This window comes from Pangasianodon hypophthalmus, chromosome 4 (assembly GCF_027358585.1).
Source record: "Pangasianodon hypophthalmus isolate fPanHyp1 chromosome 4, fPanHyp1.pri, whole genome shotgun sequence".
Classification (NCBI taxonomy): domain Eukaryota; kingdom Metazoa; phylum Chordata; class Actinopteri; order Siluriformes; family Pangasiidae; genus Pangasianodon; species Pangasianodon hypophthalmus.
In genome coordinates this window covers 23168569-23187493 of record NC_069713.1, presented here as the reverse complement: position 1 = coordinate 23187493, position 18925 = coordinate 23168569, and the positions used below count along the sequence as shown (strand labels likewise).

The window sequence follows — 18925 nt, the reverse complement described above, 5'->3', positions numbered from 1 at the left end:
GTTCACTGTCTCCATAAATGCAATGGGCAGACAACTGAAACTAAATCTTAAATTGGTATTTATTTAATGTTATTATTTGTTAATCATATTTATATTGCTGGCTAATAGAATGAGTCCTCAACACTCATCAGTCTTACTTTACACACTGTACTCTGTATGGTGCGATGTACTCAAACTGAATAAGGGTTCAGAACAACACGCTGATGAGGTAAATTAGGACTTATGCGTGATTATTGCCCTTTCTAATTGCCTAGATATTCATCTTTGTTGTTAATTCCAGTGTGATAAGAACATATCAGAGAATAAGAATTAAGATATAATTACAGGGCCACCCGCTGGGAGAATGAAGATGAGAATATTTCTGGGTTAAATGCTGCGAGGCTGTGCCGTGTATGTAGTGATGTCTAGGTACAATACCTCCCCCTACTGGACCCACTACACACCACAAACTGTAATGGCTTGCTATAAGTGGACATGCAATTCCTTAGAAATGAAGAAATCTCATACACTTACTTATTGTAATTGCTTATACTTATATATTACCAGCCTAAACCAGTCAAAACTATTTGCTGTTTGATAATGTGAAATATTTGAACAAAACTCTCCTGTTTGTTTACAATAAGAGAAGTAAAAGCTGTTCATGTAAAAAATACAAATAAATTTGCAACAATTTCAAATATTTTCCTCTAAAGAGAAAATATATAGTATATAAAGAATAAACTTCTAGCTGTAATGTGTCATGTCTATAAGAAGATCCAAAAAAAAAAACATTAATACTTAGTCCGGATTGAAACTTCTATTATATAGCTGAATGGTTACAGCAGTCATCATCTTTGGAAAGACGAGAGTCCTCCGGCTATTACGTACAGACAACTGATGAGAGAATCACAGAGGAAGACTTATCCGATCACAATGCAACATCCATGTTCACGTCATCTCTTCTTCACGATAGGAAACCTCAGCTTGTTGTTTTGCTTTTCCTGCTCCTTCTCCTCTTTCAATGCCTTGTACTTCCACTTGGGCACCTGCAGGTACTGTGGATCCTTGCTCCTGCACTGGTTCCTCTCGGGTGTGTAGGTTGGTGGTGGAGCCTTACACAGGCATACTCTGGGCACCACCAGGCCTGGGTACACGCTTCTCCTGCATATCATGGGCAGCAGCAGCAGGCTGTTTCTGCGCAATGTCATGCTGGATGCCAACACCACATCTGGCAGCGTTGGCACTTGCAGCCTGGCACACTGCTCCTGTTCCTTGAAAACCAGTGGCATACGACCATTCTGGAAGAGTCGCTTATAGTTTTCCAGGCTCTTAAGATCCTCCACCGGCTTGTCATTGTCCCGCAGGATATCTGGGACAGCTGGTCGATGTTTGCCTACACATGGTGGGCTGCCTGGGCATACTGTGCTGCAGGCAGTGGCCACAAGCGGACTTGCCAGCGCTGTGGTCAGGCGCACCATGTAGTCTAGCACACCCTCCTCCAGAGGCTCCATCCTCATTCTGAGGTTGAAGGTGCCACACATGCGCTCCGACAGCTGCCTCCAGCATGGTCGGGGCTCCTGTGCCTGGCACACCAGTTGAGACAACTTGGGCCACTCCATGCGGAATGAGTCACAGAACTGCTCGGCACATGGTCGGGCCATAAGCCTCTGCATCATCCGTGCTGTCTCATAGTGGCCTGTGAAAAGTGCCCACTCGAGCGGTGTCAGCTTACGCCCATAGTCCCTCACCTCAATGTCCGCACCTGCAGGAGAAAGCCAGGGAGTCAGGGATAAAACAATGCCACAGCAGAGTCTCTCCCAATAATCATAGCTTATGAAATGTTGGTGACAAGGTACAAAGAAAAAGAAGAACAGACATGGAAAATGGATTAGGGAGAAAATCGGAGAAAAAAAAGACATGGAGACTGGCTTACACTCTTAAATCTTGGTTAAATTTATAAGTCTAAAGGGTTCTTCACTGTGTGCCTCAGGGTTGTATGTAGGTTCTGATGTATAACCCTACAACAGAGGTTTTGCTTTTCAAAAAGGTACTTAGCAGAATTACCCCCCTTATGAAGCAAAAGTACATTTGCAAACACTTTTTTTATATATATATGTGAGCATCTATAAAAAGGTATAAGCATGTTCCTGCATTTTTTTTCTTGTTGTTGTTTAACTGTTAATGTAGTGTGACGTCAAGGAATCAAATATAGAAAAAGCATTTTTAAAACAGGTTTTGGTAGCATTAATAACCTCTGGACTGGACTGAAACCAATGCCATGCAAACTTTGAAATAATGTTACTCTCTCACTGACCGAGTGAGAATACTGAGGTACAATACCTGACATCATAAGGGCCCGGACGCAGTTGGCACGGCCCTGCATGGCTGCTTTCATAATGGCCGTGAAGCCGTGACAGTTCCTGAGTTCAATGTCCACCCCAGCAAAGTAGTTCAGTAAAAAGTTGGTGATCATAATGTGACCTGAATTTACAAAAATTAGACAGATATTCAAATATGCAACAACAATTTATTAGATCTGATCCCCAATGTGTTAGGGCCTGGTCATAGTGCATCTGCCCACATCCTTCAGGACCAGCAAAAAAAGAAAAAACTTGTATCGAATATGTGTTTTTCAACATTTTTCATATGCATTTATTTAGAAAATGTTCTAACGGTTCTACCTGCTTGTGCAGCTGTCATGAGAGCTGTGTTGCCCTCGCTGTCTTGCCAGTTCACATCCACATATGGACACTGTGAGAGGGCAATGACGATGTCCACATAGCCCTGATAACACGCCACAATCAGACCAGTCTGGGAATCACAAACACAACACTGTGAAGGCTGCAAGAGAAGGGTTGCAAACCCAAACCCTGACCTTAGAACTCAGCCTACAGGGTTTTTAAGGACGAGGATTGTGCAAGGTGAGTAGATCATCAGAAGATGGCGGTGTTACTGGGCTGTGTGGGCTCAGGGGTCATAGAGCTGAGGTTGGTGAGGTTATAATCCTCAAAGAGTTACTCAGATGAAACACACGTTTTAGAGCATGCATAAATGGCATGTAGGCATGTAGAGTATTAAGAGCTACACAGCTGATTAATCAAATTGTTCCAAACTAGAATTAAAAGATTGCAATTATACAGAAGACTGAAAACTACAGCATAGCTCCAGTGAGGAGCTGAGTATGAGTAATGTGGAGGAATTACAACAAGTAAGACTGAAACTCCCCTAGACCCTGATACCTGATATTCATATTTCTGAATGATATTAAGTGAGATTTGTATGCAGACTATTGATGCGTAATTTTTACATTATATATAAAATAAAAATATATTATAAGGAGACGTAAACTTGTCCTGTAGGAGAATTTAGGAGAGTTCAGGGTTATATAAAACAAAACCCAAAATTGGGATTCTACTTACTGTATATTTTCATAATAGCTTTAGGCAAGCATTACTCAAAATTGGAATGGCAGAAGACAGTGGGAAAGCATATATTAAAAAATTATTATTAATGAAATATAGCCACAGTTCATCAGACAGCAAAAGACCCAAAGGGAAACATTTAGGATGCAAAATGATCTTTCATATTAATGTGATAGAACCATACAAAGCCATTAAAACTTTACGTGTTTTAAAACACTGTCAACTCCGTTAGATAGTGAAAATTTCTGTCAAGGATTGAAATGCACGCAATCTTTCACTTCAAAAAACTTTTAAGAAAGGTTCTTGTAAGAATAATAGCAGTATAACATTTAACTATGGAATAAGAGTGGTGTGAGTGGATTATTTTGGTCTTGTTAAATGATCAACTGATCATTGGATCAGTGGTGGAAAAGGAATTATAAATAAAATTGCTACAAACAGGAGCATATTCTGATGAGAGAATAATAATTTGTTTTCATATGAGGTTAAGTGTGTTGCTATCTCTTTGTAGTGACTCATATACAGCTCAGTGAATTTGAATTGCAATTACAACATAATGCAGCGTGTAACTGCATGAGCTTTTGGTGGAGAATGACAGAATTGATGCTCGTATGAGATAGTAAACTGTTAGAGTGATTCTTTTACTAGCGGCCCTGCTTCTCTGTGTGGGTCTGCTGAGACACAAAGCAGTAGGTGACTGAGTGAAGCTCCATTCTGTGCAGCATAATAAGCTTCTGTCTTGCATCCAGACAAAGAACTAGTCGATGAATTTTTAGTTTCCTCAGTGAAAAAGCAAAAGCCTCCCCAGTGCTTGTAAATCTAAACTGACATTTTTCTTTTCTAGATGCTACATAGTGTTGGGTAAATATGCTATTAGTAAAGGTGTCTCTGTGAACAGAAAGGTTAGCATGCCATGTGATAAATCTTATATGCTTCTGAGCATCCTGTAAACATGCACGTGACCTGTAAGGAACTTTGGCATGATTATGATGTGCTTGTGTCACTGTCTGACTTCCTGCGTGTTCCAGGGTGTAGCTGAATTCAGAACAGTATGCTAGTGTAGGCTGCAGATGCCTGCTAGTTAAAGCTAAGATTTTAGATAGGAGGATTAAGGTCACCTGATGCTATTATTAAGCACACCTATTCCTGGCTGGAATGGTTGTGTCAGTTATGTCTCTGTACTAAGGGTGTAATGCAATGCCACTATCTGTATATGTATTTGTTTACTGCCACAAATATCCATATCTGTATCGGTAGTTGGCGTGGTCTAAACCGGAAATGCCCTTGGAAAACAATGGAGAAATAAATCCGGACATAGAAATGCCAACACTGTCTGTTAATTGTGGCTCTGACAGTTCCTCATTCTCAAATTCATTACTCAAGTTGACAATTCAGCAAGAGATGTGTATGGAACTGCTTTTAATCCCACTTACGCAGTTATTATTTTTAAGAGGATAGTTCTAAATTGGTGCCAGACTAGGGATAAACAAAAAATAAAAAAAGTCACGTAACTTGGCAAGAACAACGGAAGACCATGTAACATGAATGTCTGGTGGTCCTCAGTAACATTCTAACACATGCAGTTGATTCTATTTCCCAAAATATGAACAAATTCATAGCCTAATTTAATCCACCACTACCTTGACTAGGCAGTTACTAAGGACCACCATACATTCATGTTACATGGTCTTTCTTTGTTCTGCGAGCTTCATATCTGACCGCTCGCTCAAGTGTAAAAATTTCCAAGTTGCGTGACTTTTTTAATTTTTTGTTTATCCCTAGTCTGGCTCCAATTTAGAACTATCCTCTTAAAATTTGCCTCTCCTCTTAAATTTTGCACCGATACCAAAAAGACTTCATACTGTATTCACACCCTTCTGTTGAATTCTTTCATCTAGGTTTTTTTTTCATCCCTCATATCATTGCTGCATTTCCCAGAACAATATTACACAAATGACTGGGCTAACTTACTTGATGTTAATGCAGGTTATTGTGCAGAGCAGCTGGAAATTTCAAAAGGAGAGAAGCAGCTTCTGCATGAGTTAACCCATTCCCAAAAGAGCATTCCCAGAATGATAGATGTGCCAGCCTCTTTGATATGATAATAACCTTTGCATAAACATGATGCTGTTATCCACACCTATCATCTCTAACGTCATAATCATAGGATCCTCAGTGCTTTGCTGGAACAGCAGGTTTATTCCCAGCTCAAAACCCTGTTCTTCACTCACTGTCGACACCCACTGTGCCATAAACAGCTCCTGGAATATTATACAGTTAATTATTGTGAGATTGTCTTTGTTAAAAAGCAGCCACATAGTCTAGAGTGCACAATACTTGGGAGGAATCTATCTTATTGAGAATCTGATGGCCATGCATGTTCAATATCAAACCATTTAGACGACAACAAAAAAAACTGGTGTGCATTATGAATGGAAATTTAAAATTCAAACAGTGTTTTTTCAGGTTTATCTCATAGTATAGCGAGCTGAATAACACACTTACCGCTGTGATATAGTGACTGTGCCTTTAAATATGCCAGATTGAAATTGGTTGGTTAAAATAAAGAGGTTAACCTGTGTGGTGCTCCAGAGACGTACCAGAGTTTAGCAGCTTAATGTCTTTATTACCTTGTCATTGTAGCCCTGTGCAAGGGCACTAACAATGAAGCTATAGGGAAAAATTATATATATAAATGTTCCCTTTTTGATGTAGGGCTTTGAGATGTACAGGCTTAGGTCAGGGTGAGCAATTTGCCTTAAGAATAAAATTGGTTTATTCAGACATAAAGAGCAAAATGCAAAATTCTGTTCAGAGGATGCCAAGCAAAGAATTAAAAATGTGCTGCGTGGGTGTGCAAAATATCCTATCCCAAAGACCTAAAGGTCATTCGTAATGAGTAGGCAGGCTGAATCACACTCCCTTCCAAACTTACCCTGTTGTTTTTATCCACTTCTCGAACTTCCTCTTCACTGACTCCTTGCCTGATCATAATTTTGGCTATGACGGCATTGTTACTGCAGCATGCCATGAAAAAAGTGCGAGGCTCTGGACCCTCAGGGGTTGGGGATCTCTGAGAGGAGACTGAATTGTCAGTTGGATAGAAGGAATCATCTGACACAATGCTTTTGTTGTCTGGTAACTGGAAGAAGTCCAATTCCTCAAATTCCTGATAGATATCATCATCATCATCATCATCATCTTTGACAAGGTACACATCATCATCATCATCATCCTCATCTGCATAACAAGAGTCCTCTTTCTCCTCTGCATCACTGGTGCTGTGTATAGAGGTTTCCATGATGATGTGGCAGAGTCCCGCTGCCGTTTTGATCTTGTCCCAAAATTAGATTTTATCAGCACCATTTAACCATTGACTCAGGATTCAACTGGAGCAAGAAAAAAATCTTACAAACCTGAAGCTGTAGTCTGACGCTTGTAGTCATATAATGGACAGTAAACCTCAGCAGCTACTTCGGACATGTTCTAGCATAAGAAAATTCAACACTGCACTGCTCTGCAGTTTACCTCTAAAACCACTTATTCATGTCTAGGTTTTATACTACCAAATTGTCTCTGCTGATTTACTCTTTTTGATGCTGCCTGTGATTTATCAAATATCCAAATAAGCTGTCATCAGATGAATTGCATCCGGGAAAAATCAACAGGAGATACTACAGTCCTGGGAGAAGCCTCTTAATCTGTTTAGCCCCTCACTGTCTCTAGTGGAGACAGTAAGGCAGTAATCCAGTAATCTGACTGCTGTGGCAATAGTAGCACTTTGTGCTCAGCCGCTCATGTAACAACTAACTATACACAGTAATGAGAGTAACCCAATACCGCCTATAACAGCCCGTCCATAAAAGCGTCCTTCAGACAGGCTATTTCCACATACAGTGCTGTATAATCACTGTTATTCACAACATAATGTTGACTGGAACAATCCTGACTATAAGATATGAGGCTAATGCACTAAGTGATGTGCGCAGGACCATGTAATAGAGTGGCCTCAATCATTTGCATTTGACCCCAATCTGTCACTAGCCTTGTCACTGTAAGCAAAGGCTTGACTAGATATAGAAATGACGTGAACAGATCAGAGTCAGAATCATTATTCGCCATATACATTTACATGTATTAGGAATTTATCTTGGGGATTGGTCACAACATGATGCATTCAACCTAATATACAAATATTCAGACAGGCAAATACAACAGAGAGGCAAATGCTTCAGACTTGGCACAGGGGTTATCAGTGGAAATCAGAGGCTCTGTGACAGCTCAGACAGTGTTAAGGACATTGCATAACCTCAACCTCTATGGACAGCGTCCAAGAAAAAAACCCTTGCTTGCTCTTCAGCACAAAACTGCAAGATTAAATTTTGCTGAAGAACATGAAAAGAAGCCTGATAAATAATGGGAGCACATTCTTTGGTCATATAAAACCAAGACAAATTTGTTTGGCTCAGATGGGGTCCAGCATGTTTGGCATGAACCTGGCCAGGACTACCACAGTGAATGCATAGTCCTGACAGTGAAGCATGGAGGTGGGAGCGTGATCATATGGGGCTGCATGAGTGCAAAAGGTGTTGGGGAGATGACATTTATTGATGATACCATAAATGCCTGTGGATATACCAAAATACTGGCTGACGAGATGACTCTCAGTCTCCAGAAGCTTGGCAGAAGAGGAATATTCCAGCATGATAACGATCCAAAGCACACTGCCAAAATCACACAAGACATTCTAAAGAAGAAAAAAGTGAAAACTATGACCTGGCCAAGTATGTCACCTGACTTAAATCCAAAAGAACACCTTTGGGGTATTTTAAAGAGAAAGGTAGAGCAACACAACCCCTCCAGCAAAGAACAGCTGAAAAAATTGTCTCTGAAGAATGGCAGAACTTCTCTCCAGAAATCTGCGCAACACTGGTATCTTCTATGCCGAGGACGATTGAGACTGTCATCAAAAATAAAGGTGGACATATGAAGTATTGAAAAAAATAAAAGATTTGAATCTCAGTAATGAAAGGTGCACTGATTTTTGTTGCACTGAGTTCCCACTGTGGAGCCTGTATTTTTAATATAGTAAATCTATACTGTTAGTTTTTAATTTTACATAAGAACAGATACCCTACTGTTCAGCTTAGAAGTAATGAAATTACTGTAAGGTAATACAGTTTTGAATTATTTGACATTTAAGTGATATTGCACAGGGATGTACTCACTTCTGGTGTATACTGTAGATGTTAAGATAGTGCTACTCATTCAATCCTGCTTAGTTTCTGCATAATTACCTATGAGTAATTGAACAGTATTATAAAGTTTTACCATGCGAATGGAAGCTAAAATATTATAAGAATAGCTAATACTGATACAAATTTTATAAAATTTACAAACAAAAAAATTTACAAACAAAAAAAACATATGTAAACAAAAGAATAATTTGTTAATGAAATTGAGTTTGGCATTTTTATTTCAAAATGATTCAGTAGTTTAGATAGTTTAGATTTAGTTCTGATACCCAGAAAAAAATGGTGGATCAGATATCAAAGAAAAAAAGATGAATTCAGTCTGATACTATAATATTTTTTTAGGACTGGAAATGTTTACATGTAAAGAGACATGACTGCATTTTTTGTTGGGATTGATTTTATTATGTTTATAATTTATTATACTTGCAATATGTGTATTCAGTGAAAGGTTCACTGAATAGAAATCAAGCCATGTTTTTAGCACTGTATGTTTTTCCTGTATTTTTTAAGGGAATATTTTTCAAAAATCCTTTTAAAACCTAGTTAAAAAAAAAAAGTAAAAACTGGGTTAATTGAAAAAAAAAACAGATGGGTATTGGTATCAGCTGATACTCAAGGTGTCAGTATCGATATCCTTATTGGAAAGGAAAAAGTAGTATTGTTCCATCTCTATTCTTTAGTCAGAATTTTTGAACAATGTCAAGACAATGCTGGCTTTTTTTTTTTTAATTTTCCACCATCTCCACTGTAATTACAAGGTAACCATTTTTTAGATTTCTCTTGTGCATGTGCCACTGCCAGTCACTGGCAGGTTATTGGTATGTTAAAGAAGACAATTGTTTAGTTCTCTAACAGATTTTAAAAATTCTTAAAAACCAGGCAAGTAAGCACAAGCAAGTGTATGTTCATTGTCCCAAAGTCAATAACCAAGCAAAGGTCTCAGCATAAACTAAACTTTTAGTCAGATAATTGCAGCTGTTCTGTTTGTGTGCTGAGAGGAAGCACATGAGCAGGACGATGTTCACTGCCACTATGGCGACTCAATCTACGCTAATCTTGTTGATTGAATTCGTTTCTATGGTAACGTGAACTTCAGTCAGCGGTTGTAAGTCTGCAGTACACAAACACACCTTGATAAAACTCAGCTGTACCTTGCTTTATATTCAACTAATTTTTGCTCAATTTATTTATTATAGGCACTATATATTTCTGCATATCACAGACAATGTATATGTAAGTATACCTGCACTGTTGATAATTTGATTGAGTCTGACTCATGGAAACCTGGGCAAAGCATGGATGCAACAATCATTGACACTTCAAAACAAGGAAATAAGGAATTACTTTTTACATGAGGAAACTGGGAAAATACTGTACGTGTGTGATTTATTATTATTATTTTTTTTTTTATGAGGAACTAATAGCTTGAGGTGTATCATGTCAGCTTTAGCTAATATTATGTTATTTGATCAAACTATACAGCAAAAAATAGATTTTTAGTTATATTTTCACCGTTATTAGGAACACCTGTAAACTGGCTTATTCATGCAATCAGATAATCATGTGGCAGCAGCGCAATGCATAACATCATTCAAATACAGGTCAAGCGCATCAGTTAATCACTTATCAATTATTTACACTGGTCTAGTTAATGTTACTAATATTAGCTCACAGAATTCATTGGAAGCATTACCACTTAATTATCAACATTTTTACGTTTTAATGTACATATTAAGGCGTTGCACATAAATATACACCTGATTAAACCTACTTAGTGGCCTGATTTTGCCCAAGCGTTCCACTGTATGAAATTTACAGAAATCCCCAAAAAGGGACTTCACAGTCTGGTTGCACTGTGTGCCAGCATCTGTCCTTCTGATTCTCCTAATAAGCACACCTGGTGTCTAAAAAGCTGAATTTAGACCACATCATGAAACCTGTGCTGGAAATTCACAATTTTATTCAAACTCATGCTCTCGGTCACAGACGGTTCAAAAATCTCATCGCAGAGTTTGTATTCTGCACTGTTAGGTGGCTTTCCAGAGGCAAAGTGATCTCTCGTTTTCTCGAACTTTTGAACCCTGTAAAGCTGCTTCTGGAAGCAAAGCACAAGGACAATCCTGAGCGCTTTGACCCCAATGGATTATAGATTTGGCAATTCTGGTGGACATGATGAAGCATCTGGACAGACTGAACCTTTATCTACAAGGAGAATTAAAGATGCTGCCTGACCTGGTGCAAACAGTATTTGCATTTTTAACAAACTCAAGCTATTCAAGACTCATCTTGAAAAGGGAGAACTAACACATTTTCCTTCTGTGTTAATTTCAAACACACAAGTACCTGACATCCTAAAATTGAGTATTGCACACAGCAAAATCCCCAGTGTTGACTTAACAGCATACAATGTTTTATATGTCCAATTGAACACAAACGAACTCTGAAAGTGGAAAATCAACACTCTGGGTGTTAATTCAACACATGATGTGCATGCTATACAACACTTCTTAAAAATGTACAATTGATGTTCGAGGACAGATTCCAAGTATGTTGCTTGATAACCCCTTTGCAAAGCCCCACCTGTCACAGATGAAGCTACATGTCAAATGGAGAAGATCAAACTGTCTGAAGATGACAGACTCAAGTCTTTTCTGAGGAAGGGAACCCTGGAGTTTTGGAAGACTGTCTCAGTGGAGAAATATCCCAATCTAAAACAAGCTGCACTGAAGCTGCTCTCAATGTATGTTTGTGAATCAGTTTTTTCAACCCTGAAACATGGGAAATCAAAGCATTGCTCTGTTCTTACTGACATACGTGTGAAAGAATTGCTTCAAGTAGCCACAACTGTACAAACCACATTTGAAAGGAAAACAAGGACCCAGAAGTTCCACTGAGTAAATGACAGCTATGTGTCAGCTAGGACATATGGTTTGAACTCGAAAAACTGTGTTCTGTCATTATAATCATTATAAGATGCTATTGCTGTAGTAGTGCTACAATGTGTGTGCATACACAAATGTGTATGCTTGTGACTCCTTACAGAGATATCGTAAGTTTTCTGGTTCCTCATATCTGACTGGTTTGCCATCGCTGTTATAGACTCTATAAACTACAGTCCATTTTCATGTAATAGCAAGCACACATGTTTGTGCTTCTTTTATAGAGAGATAAAGCATGCACTAAAATTCTGCAGGCTTTCTGATTATTATTATTATTATTATTATTATTATTATTATTATTATAGACATTATGCTATCTAATTTAGCATAGTGTCTGTTATCGCTGTGCTTCAGTGCTTACATGAAAAAGGCAGTGACTGTAACCTTAACTGCTCCACAATCAAACCCACACAATCAATAATAAGTATGAAATCAAATTAAATTAAATTAAATGCTCACTGTGGGTAAATAGTAAAAGACATAACTCTGTTGCACCTCCTGCACGTTAGGATTGTGTGTGATTCGGTTTTAGTGATATAGGAACCCTCTGCATTGGCCTACCAATACTTGTTGGAGTTTAGACTTGTTTTTTAGTGTTAGAGGTGAAATGGTCAGATACATGAACAAGCTGCATGACTCCGAGACTCAGTCTGCTAAACACCGCGACTCAGTCTGCTAAACACCACGATTCAGTCTGCTAAACACCACGACTCAATCTGCTAAACATTACGACTCAGTCTGCTAAACACTGCGACTCAGTCTGCTAAACTCTATGACTCAGTCTGCTAAACACCGCGACTCAGTCTGCTAAACACCACGATTCAGTCTGCTAAACACCACGACTCAGTCTGCTAAACATTACGACTCAGTCTGCTAAACACCGCGACTCAGTCTCCTAAACATTACGACTCAGTCTGCTAAACACTGCGACTCAGTCTGCTAAACTCTATGACTCAGTCTGCTAAACACCGTGACTCAGTCTGCTAAACACTGCGACTCAGTCTGCTAAACTCTATGACTCAGTCTGCTAAACACCGTGACTCAGTCTGCTAAACATTACGACTCAGTCTGCTAAACATTACGACCCAGTCTGCTAAACACCGCGACTCAGTCTGCTAACACTGCGACTCAGTCTGCTAAACACCGCGACTCAGTCTGCTAAACACCACGACTCAGTCTGCTAAACACTGCGACTCAGTCTGCTAAACACCGCGACTCAGTCTGCTAAACACCGCGACAGTCTTCTAAACTCATTATACTACTCACCTGCGTTTCACTTGGAGAGGTAGTTTGTGCTTTCACGGTTTTGGTAAAGAGTAAAGTAAAAATATTACTTTAAAAAATATTTATTTGTACTTTAGAAGAAATGTGGTTTCTGAAACATGTGCTTTGCCAGGTATGTTAGTTAACTAAAGAAAACCAGTGCACAAATAGCCTAAATCCAGTTAATTGTTATCTGTTAATTATTATCAGTCATTCCTTATCTCTGTTTTCAACCCATTTCTCCTCTTTTGCTTTTTTTTCTTTTTGCATTTCTCTGTTGTAGATAGAAAGGAATGCTTCATGATCGGCGCTTCTTCACGATCTTCTGATCTTAGTCATGTTATTTACCTAATTTACTCAGGTAAATTGCAGTTTCTATTCTTTTCACACCACAAGGTGGCCCCCTGTGACTGTCTGATACATAAACCTTTTGACCACATGACAGTAAGGTGTGCCTGTGCTTATCCGATCTGCTTCCCCTGCCCACTTCCACTCCTTCGTATGCTTCATGACTCTACCCTCTAAATCGCACCGTAAACCTTTAATGCATACATGGTACAGATTGGGTAACCACACTGCCTTTTTGCACATTTATTTTAAAAATCATGGGGCCCCTGTACAGTAATTAACATTTGATGTTAATCTTTAAAGCGGTCACATCTGTTCTCACTAACAACACGTTTTAATGTCACAAAAAAAAAAAAAAAAAACTGTGGAGAAATCCCATGCTACTGGGAAAACCAGCCAGACAGTTGCAAAAAACAGGATGTGCCTTTAAGCACAAGAAGCCACGGTCCATCAGGCGGCGTACTGCTCTCCCAGCTCAAGATAATAATCCAAGTGGAGATTACTTAAATCTCAGTGTCCTAAATGCTCTGTATGACCTGCATGTATGCTTGTTTATAGGTCAGCTTTCTCATGTGGGAGAGGAAGCGTCTGATGCCTGTCTGAGGAAACTACTGTTTCTCATGATACACTGAAAGGTTGTTAAATCCAATGTGTCTCTTGCACAGACAATGAGATCGACTTTGCTATCGAAGCCTTGGAGAAGCTTACACTGGAGGACAATGTGAAGACCTATGTAAAAACAAAAATAACGATAAAATCAATTGTTATCCTGGAATATCTTTTCCATTCAGTAATACATAACTAAACAGTGCTTGTCAGACTGTAATGGTTCCACCTCGATAGAACGACACAGCAGTGAGGTCAAAAGTTTACATCCCCCTTTCAGAATCTGCAAAATGTTCATTATTTTACCAAAATAAGAGGGATCATACAAAATGCATGTTATTGTTTATTTAGTGCTGACCTGAATAAGGTATTTCACATAAAAGATGTTTACATATAGCCCACAAGAGAAAATAATAGCTGAATTTATAAAAATGACCCTGTTCAAAAGTTTAAATCCCCTTGATTCTTAATACTGTGTTGTTACCTGAATGATCCACAGCTGTGTTTTTTTGTTTACTGATAGTTGTTCAAGAGTCCCTGTTTGTCCTGAACAGTTAAACTGCCTGCTGTTCTTCAGAAAAATCCTTCAGGTCCCACAAATTCTTTGGTTTTCCAGCATTTTTGTGTATTTGAACCCTTTCCAACAATGACTGTATGATTTTGAGATCCATCTTTTCACACTGAGGACAACTGAGGGACTCATATGCAACTATTACAGAAGGTTCAAACGCTCACAGATGCTCCAGAAGGAAAGAGCTGGGGGGTGAAAACTTCTGAACAGAATGGAGATGTGTACATTTTTCTTATTTTGCCTAAATATCATATTTTTTCACTTAGTACTGCCCTTCAGAGGCTACAGAAGACAGTTACATGTTTCCCAGAAGACAAAATAAGTTAAATTTACCCTGATCTTCAAATTCAAAAAGTTTTCACCCCCCAGCTCTTAATGCATGGTTTTTCCTTCTGGAGCATCTGTGAGCGTTTGAACCTTCTGTAATAGTTGCATATGAGTCCCTCAGTTGTCCTCAGTGTGAAAAGATGGATCTCAAAATCATACAGTCATTGTTGGAAAGGGTTCAAATACACAAAAATGCTGGAAAACCAAAGAATTTGTGGGACCTGAAGGATTTTTCTGAAGAACAGCAGGCAGTTTAACTGTTCAGGACAAACAGGGACTCTTGAACAACTATCAGTAAACAAAAAAACACAGCTGTGGATCATTCAGGTGACAACACAGTATTAAGAATCAAGGGGATGTAAACTTTTGAACAGGGTCATTTTTATAAATTCAGCTATTATTTTCTCTTGTGGACTATATCTAAACATCTTTTATGTGAAATATCTTATTCAGGTCAGCACTAAATAAATAATAACATGCATTTTGTATGATCCCTCTTATTTTGGTAAAATAATGAACATTTTGCAGAATCTGAAAGGGGGGTGTAAACTTTTGACCTCAACTGTATTTGATGGCATGTGAGCGTTTTTTCCAGAGAATTCAGGCCAAATGTGAAAACACCCTTAATAATCTGCAGTGCCTTCTCAATATTTTATCTTCTTTTGTGCTCTCCTTTACAGGCTCTCCTGCTTCTGAGGACATGAATGAAAGTCCATCAGGAATGCAGACAGCTGCTGATGTGAAGCCTAGCAGGAAGAAAAAAGCTGCAGGAAGAGAAAGGAAGAGAAACACTGCTCAACTGATGAACCACTCTGCAACGTGTTAAGGTGAGGCATTAGGCTGTAACTGCAGAAGACATTCAATACCATTAATTGATTAAATTCACTGCTAACAAACATCCAGTTAACTATTTTCCCTCCCTGTTTCTTCATAATCAGAGGTCAGGTACATATTCATGACTATAATGCTAAACCGATTCATTACTAAATATTACTAACATACTAAATAACCCTATATATAGTGCACAGTGGTTGAAATGTGCAGTCAAATTATTTCTCTCTCCTTCTAGTTTCACCATCTTTAACCCCTGTGAGATGACACCAACATTTTCCTGACTCTTCTAACATTCACATTAAAGGAGGATATGGAAGAATACAAATAAAGCTGAGTTCTCATATCTTCTGGAAATTTCTCTGATTTGTTCCTACACTAAAATGCCATCTCACATTGGGAGGAAACCTGTCTTGATAAAGGCTGAGGTGTGTGACAGTTCACAGAAAGTTCTGGTCTGAATTACACAAAGAACTTCATGTGTGTGGTTTTATTATTTAGAATAGATTTTATTATTTTAGAAAAAAAGAAGATATATAGAATTGTCTCAAAGCACTTTCACAGCATCAACCCTCAGTGAGTCATCAAACAAACTAAATGGCTATGTGATGATGCCTTCACACCATGACTGTGGTTTGTGGGATTTTTTTTCATGCACTGATGATGGTCTAACCAAAAAATTTATTTGCAACAAACATTTTTTGTCACTCAATATCACAATGCTGTGTTTGTATATTTTGGATTTTATTCAAGGTGACTCAGAAGCAGAGTTAGAATCCGTGTACAAGAAAAAATGAAATCATAATCCCAATCCAAAAATGTTAAGGCAAGCAAAAGGTCGAATCACAACCAGGAATAGCAAACATGACCAGAGGATAATCCAGAAAATAAACCAATATAAACACAGCAAGGCAGTCAGATACAGTGCATATAAAAAGTCTACACACCCCTGTTAAAATTGCAGGTTTTCGTGATGTAAAAAATGAAACCAAGATAAATCGTGTCAGGTCTTTTTTCCTCCTTTAATGTGAAAAACAAATAGAAATATTTTAGGGAAAAAAGAAACAGAAAAAACTTACAGTAACCTGGTTGCATAAGTGTGCACACCCCTTAACTAATACTTGGTTAAAGCATGTTTTGTTTGTAATACAACACTCGCTCACTTTTATTCCACTCTTCCTTGCAAAAATGCTCCAGATCTATCAAATTCTGAGGGGTTCTCCTATACACAGCCTTCTTCGAGTTATTTCACAGGTCTTCAGTAGGATTTAGATCTGGGCTCTGACTGGGCCATTTCCAGAATGTTGATCATCTTCTTCTGAAGCCATTCCTTTGCTGACTTGGATTTGTGCTTTGGGTTATTATCGTGCTGAAAGGTGTAAATTTTCTTTATTGATAGATTTATTTTAGAATTTATAAATATAATAGCTTACAAAAGTCTAAATAAATAACCCTATCAGTCTATCCAATATTATAATTAATGATATATATATTTTTTATTTTGCAGGGTCAGGGTCAGCCTATCCTTTTTTTATTCATTAACCCATATAACGGTCAAATGGTCATTCTTGTATTATTCTGTTATTATAAATGTTGAAATAATGCAATTGTAAATGCACCATTTTTTAAAGTTCTGGTGGTGTCCTTTATTATTCCACATTGAACATGGCAACCCTACCTATTAGATATTTTGACTACTAGGTAAGGTTTAATATTTCCACATAAATCTTCCTACATCCTGAATTTGAGGGCACGATTTAAAGGTCATTGCGTTGGAGTGAGTAAAGGTGTACAAAGTTCAGGTGTTGTCATGAAGAAAATGATTATAATTTTATCTTTACAGAAATGTGAAAAAGTGTTATGTCAGCAAGCCGTAAATGCTCCATCAGACATCATGACATAAGCTGAATCCCAAATGCCTCTTTATTCTCTATTATAGTGCACTACACTGGACAGCAAACAATGCCCTGTACACCACAGGTAGTGTGCTACATATACAGAACAGAGACGTTTGGGATCCAGCCATTCACATGACTTTGTGCAGTGCCATCTGCTGTTCTGACAGGTCAGTGAGGAAAATCCTGCTTTACACCCACACTGAGGTGACGAGCCGCTCTGACGAAGCACTACTTCTGAGAAAGAGATCACACACGGTTGCTGTTTTTTAATAGATTTATTTTGATTAACTGTACCGACTTTGCAGTTTATCCCAAAAGATTTCAGTATCATCTGACACAAGAAGGGCTTTGTTAGAAATATTAGGAAATGTGGAATTATTTATCTTTCTGGCATGGTAACATACAATTGCACAACCTTCCAGTTAAAAATTTTGTATTACTCAGTATTCTTACTGCACTTACATGCTCCAAAATTTTAAAACATTGTGTTATTTTACCAGTTCTACACATCTTCCAGAATTTCTGAAGTAGTGGACATGTTACTAATACAGCTGTTACATACACTGTGAATGAATATTAGTTAACATGAATTAAAACATATGACTGCACTTTTAGAAAGATGTCAGGGGTAAGATAATATGAACTTATTTATTTGTCTATCTAATGTCATTGTACCATTTTTTGTGAATATACAATATGAAACTATATAAATTTAATAATTCTGATATTTATTTGAAAACTAAGCTCATACCAGAGATTATAGTGTATGTAAGGTGACACGACAGTGTTGAAAAGTGCCTGGCTGCACATCGATGTCCATATTAATGAACTGACCCACCTAAATATAAACTTAATTTACACACACTCTCTCACACACAGCCCAACTTTAGGCATGAAAGAAGTCAGAAATATTATCAATATTTTATGTTTAGTAATGAATTCTCATTTTGAAGGTAGTCGCCAACTCGGGACTCCTTTTGTTCCACTGTTTTTAATTATAGAGTCTGACTCAGCACAGTGACAAGGATCAGAAGTGTATGTGACGCCATCTGGGACTGGCTTGTTCAAGACTTCATGACACAGCCGAGTGGAGGAACAATAGCCTCCAAATTCCACACTCTCTGGGCCTTCTCCAATTGCCCGAGAGCCTTGGATGGCAGACGTCATCATTGAGACTTCTTCCTCCAGTGGCTCCTTGCATCACAACTACTAGAGGACATTTTCCATTATCTTTCTGATAGTTGTTGATGCTAAATACAAGGTCAGGTTAGCAGACGGTGATTGGGGCATGATGACTGCCTCTGCCTTTGAGTTTGCTCTGCGGCAGGAGATCCTCCTGAAGGACGCACCACTTCCTGGAGATGAAGACCTTGGACCCTTGTCTTATGCTTTTTTAGCAAATGAGGCTTTTCCCCATAGATAGAATGTTCTATACCCCAACCCTGGGCACAGTGAGGGTAATAAGAGACTTTTTAATTTTCCTCTT

General features: G+C 38.3%; 1 protein-coding gene and 1 long non-coding RNA gene across 3 annotated transcripts; one reads left to right on the top strand and one right to left on the bottom strand.

The window, feature by feature from the left end:
- Positions 1-177: 177 nt before the first annotated feature.
- On the bottom strand, positions 178-7495 carry ankrd33bb (ankyrin repeat domain 33Bb). Its single transcript, XM_026936165.3, has 4 exons — positions 6337-7495; positions 2661-2790; positions 2320-2460; positions 178-1741 (listed from the first exon to the last, which is right to left on the bottom strand). Exons 1-4 carry the CDS (start codon positions 6700-6702, stop codon positions 933-935), a joined length of 1446 nt encoding a protein of 481 aa, XP_026791966.3. The 5' UTR covers positions 6703-7495; the 3' UTR covers positions 178-932.
- Positions 2466-18644, top strand: LOC128318078 (uncharacterized). Of its 2 annotated transcripts, XR_008301556.1 has the most exons (5): positions 2466-2900; positions 13142-13219; positions 15391-15537; positions 15780-17606; positions 18441-18644. It is a non-coding gene; the product is annotated as an uncharacterized LOC128318078 (long non-coding RNA). The 2 variants fall into 2 exon arrangements; XR_008301555.1 differs by lacking the exon at positions 13142-13219.
- Positions 18645-18925: the final 281 nt, after the last annotated feature.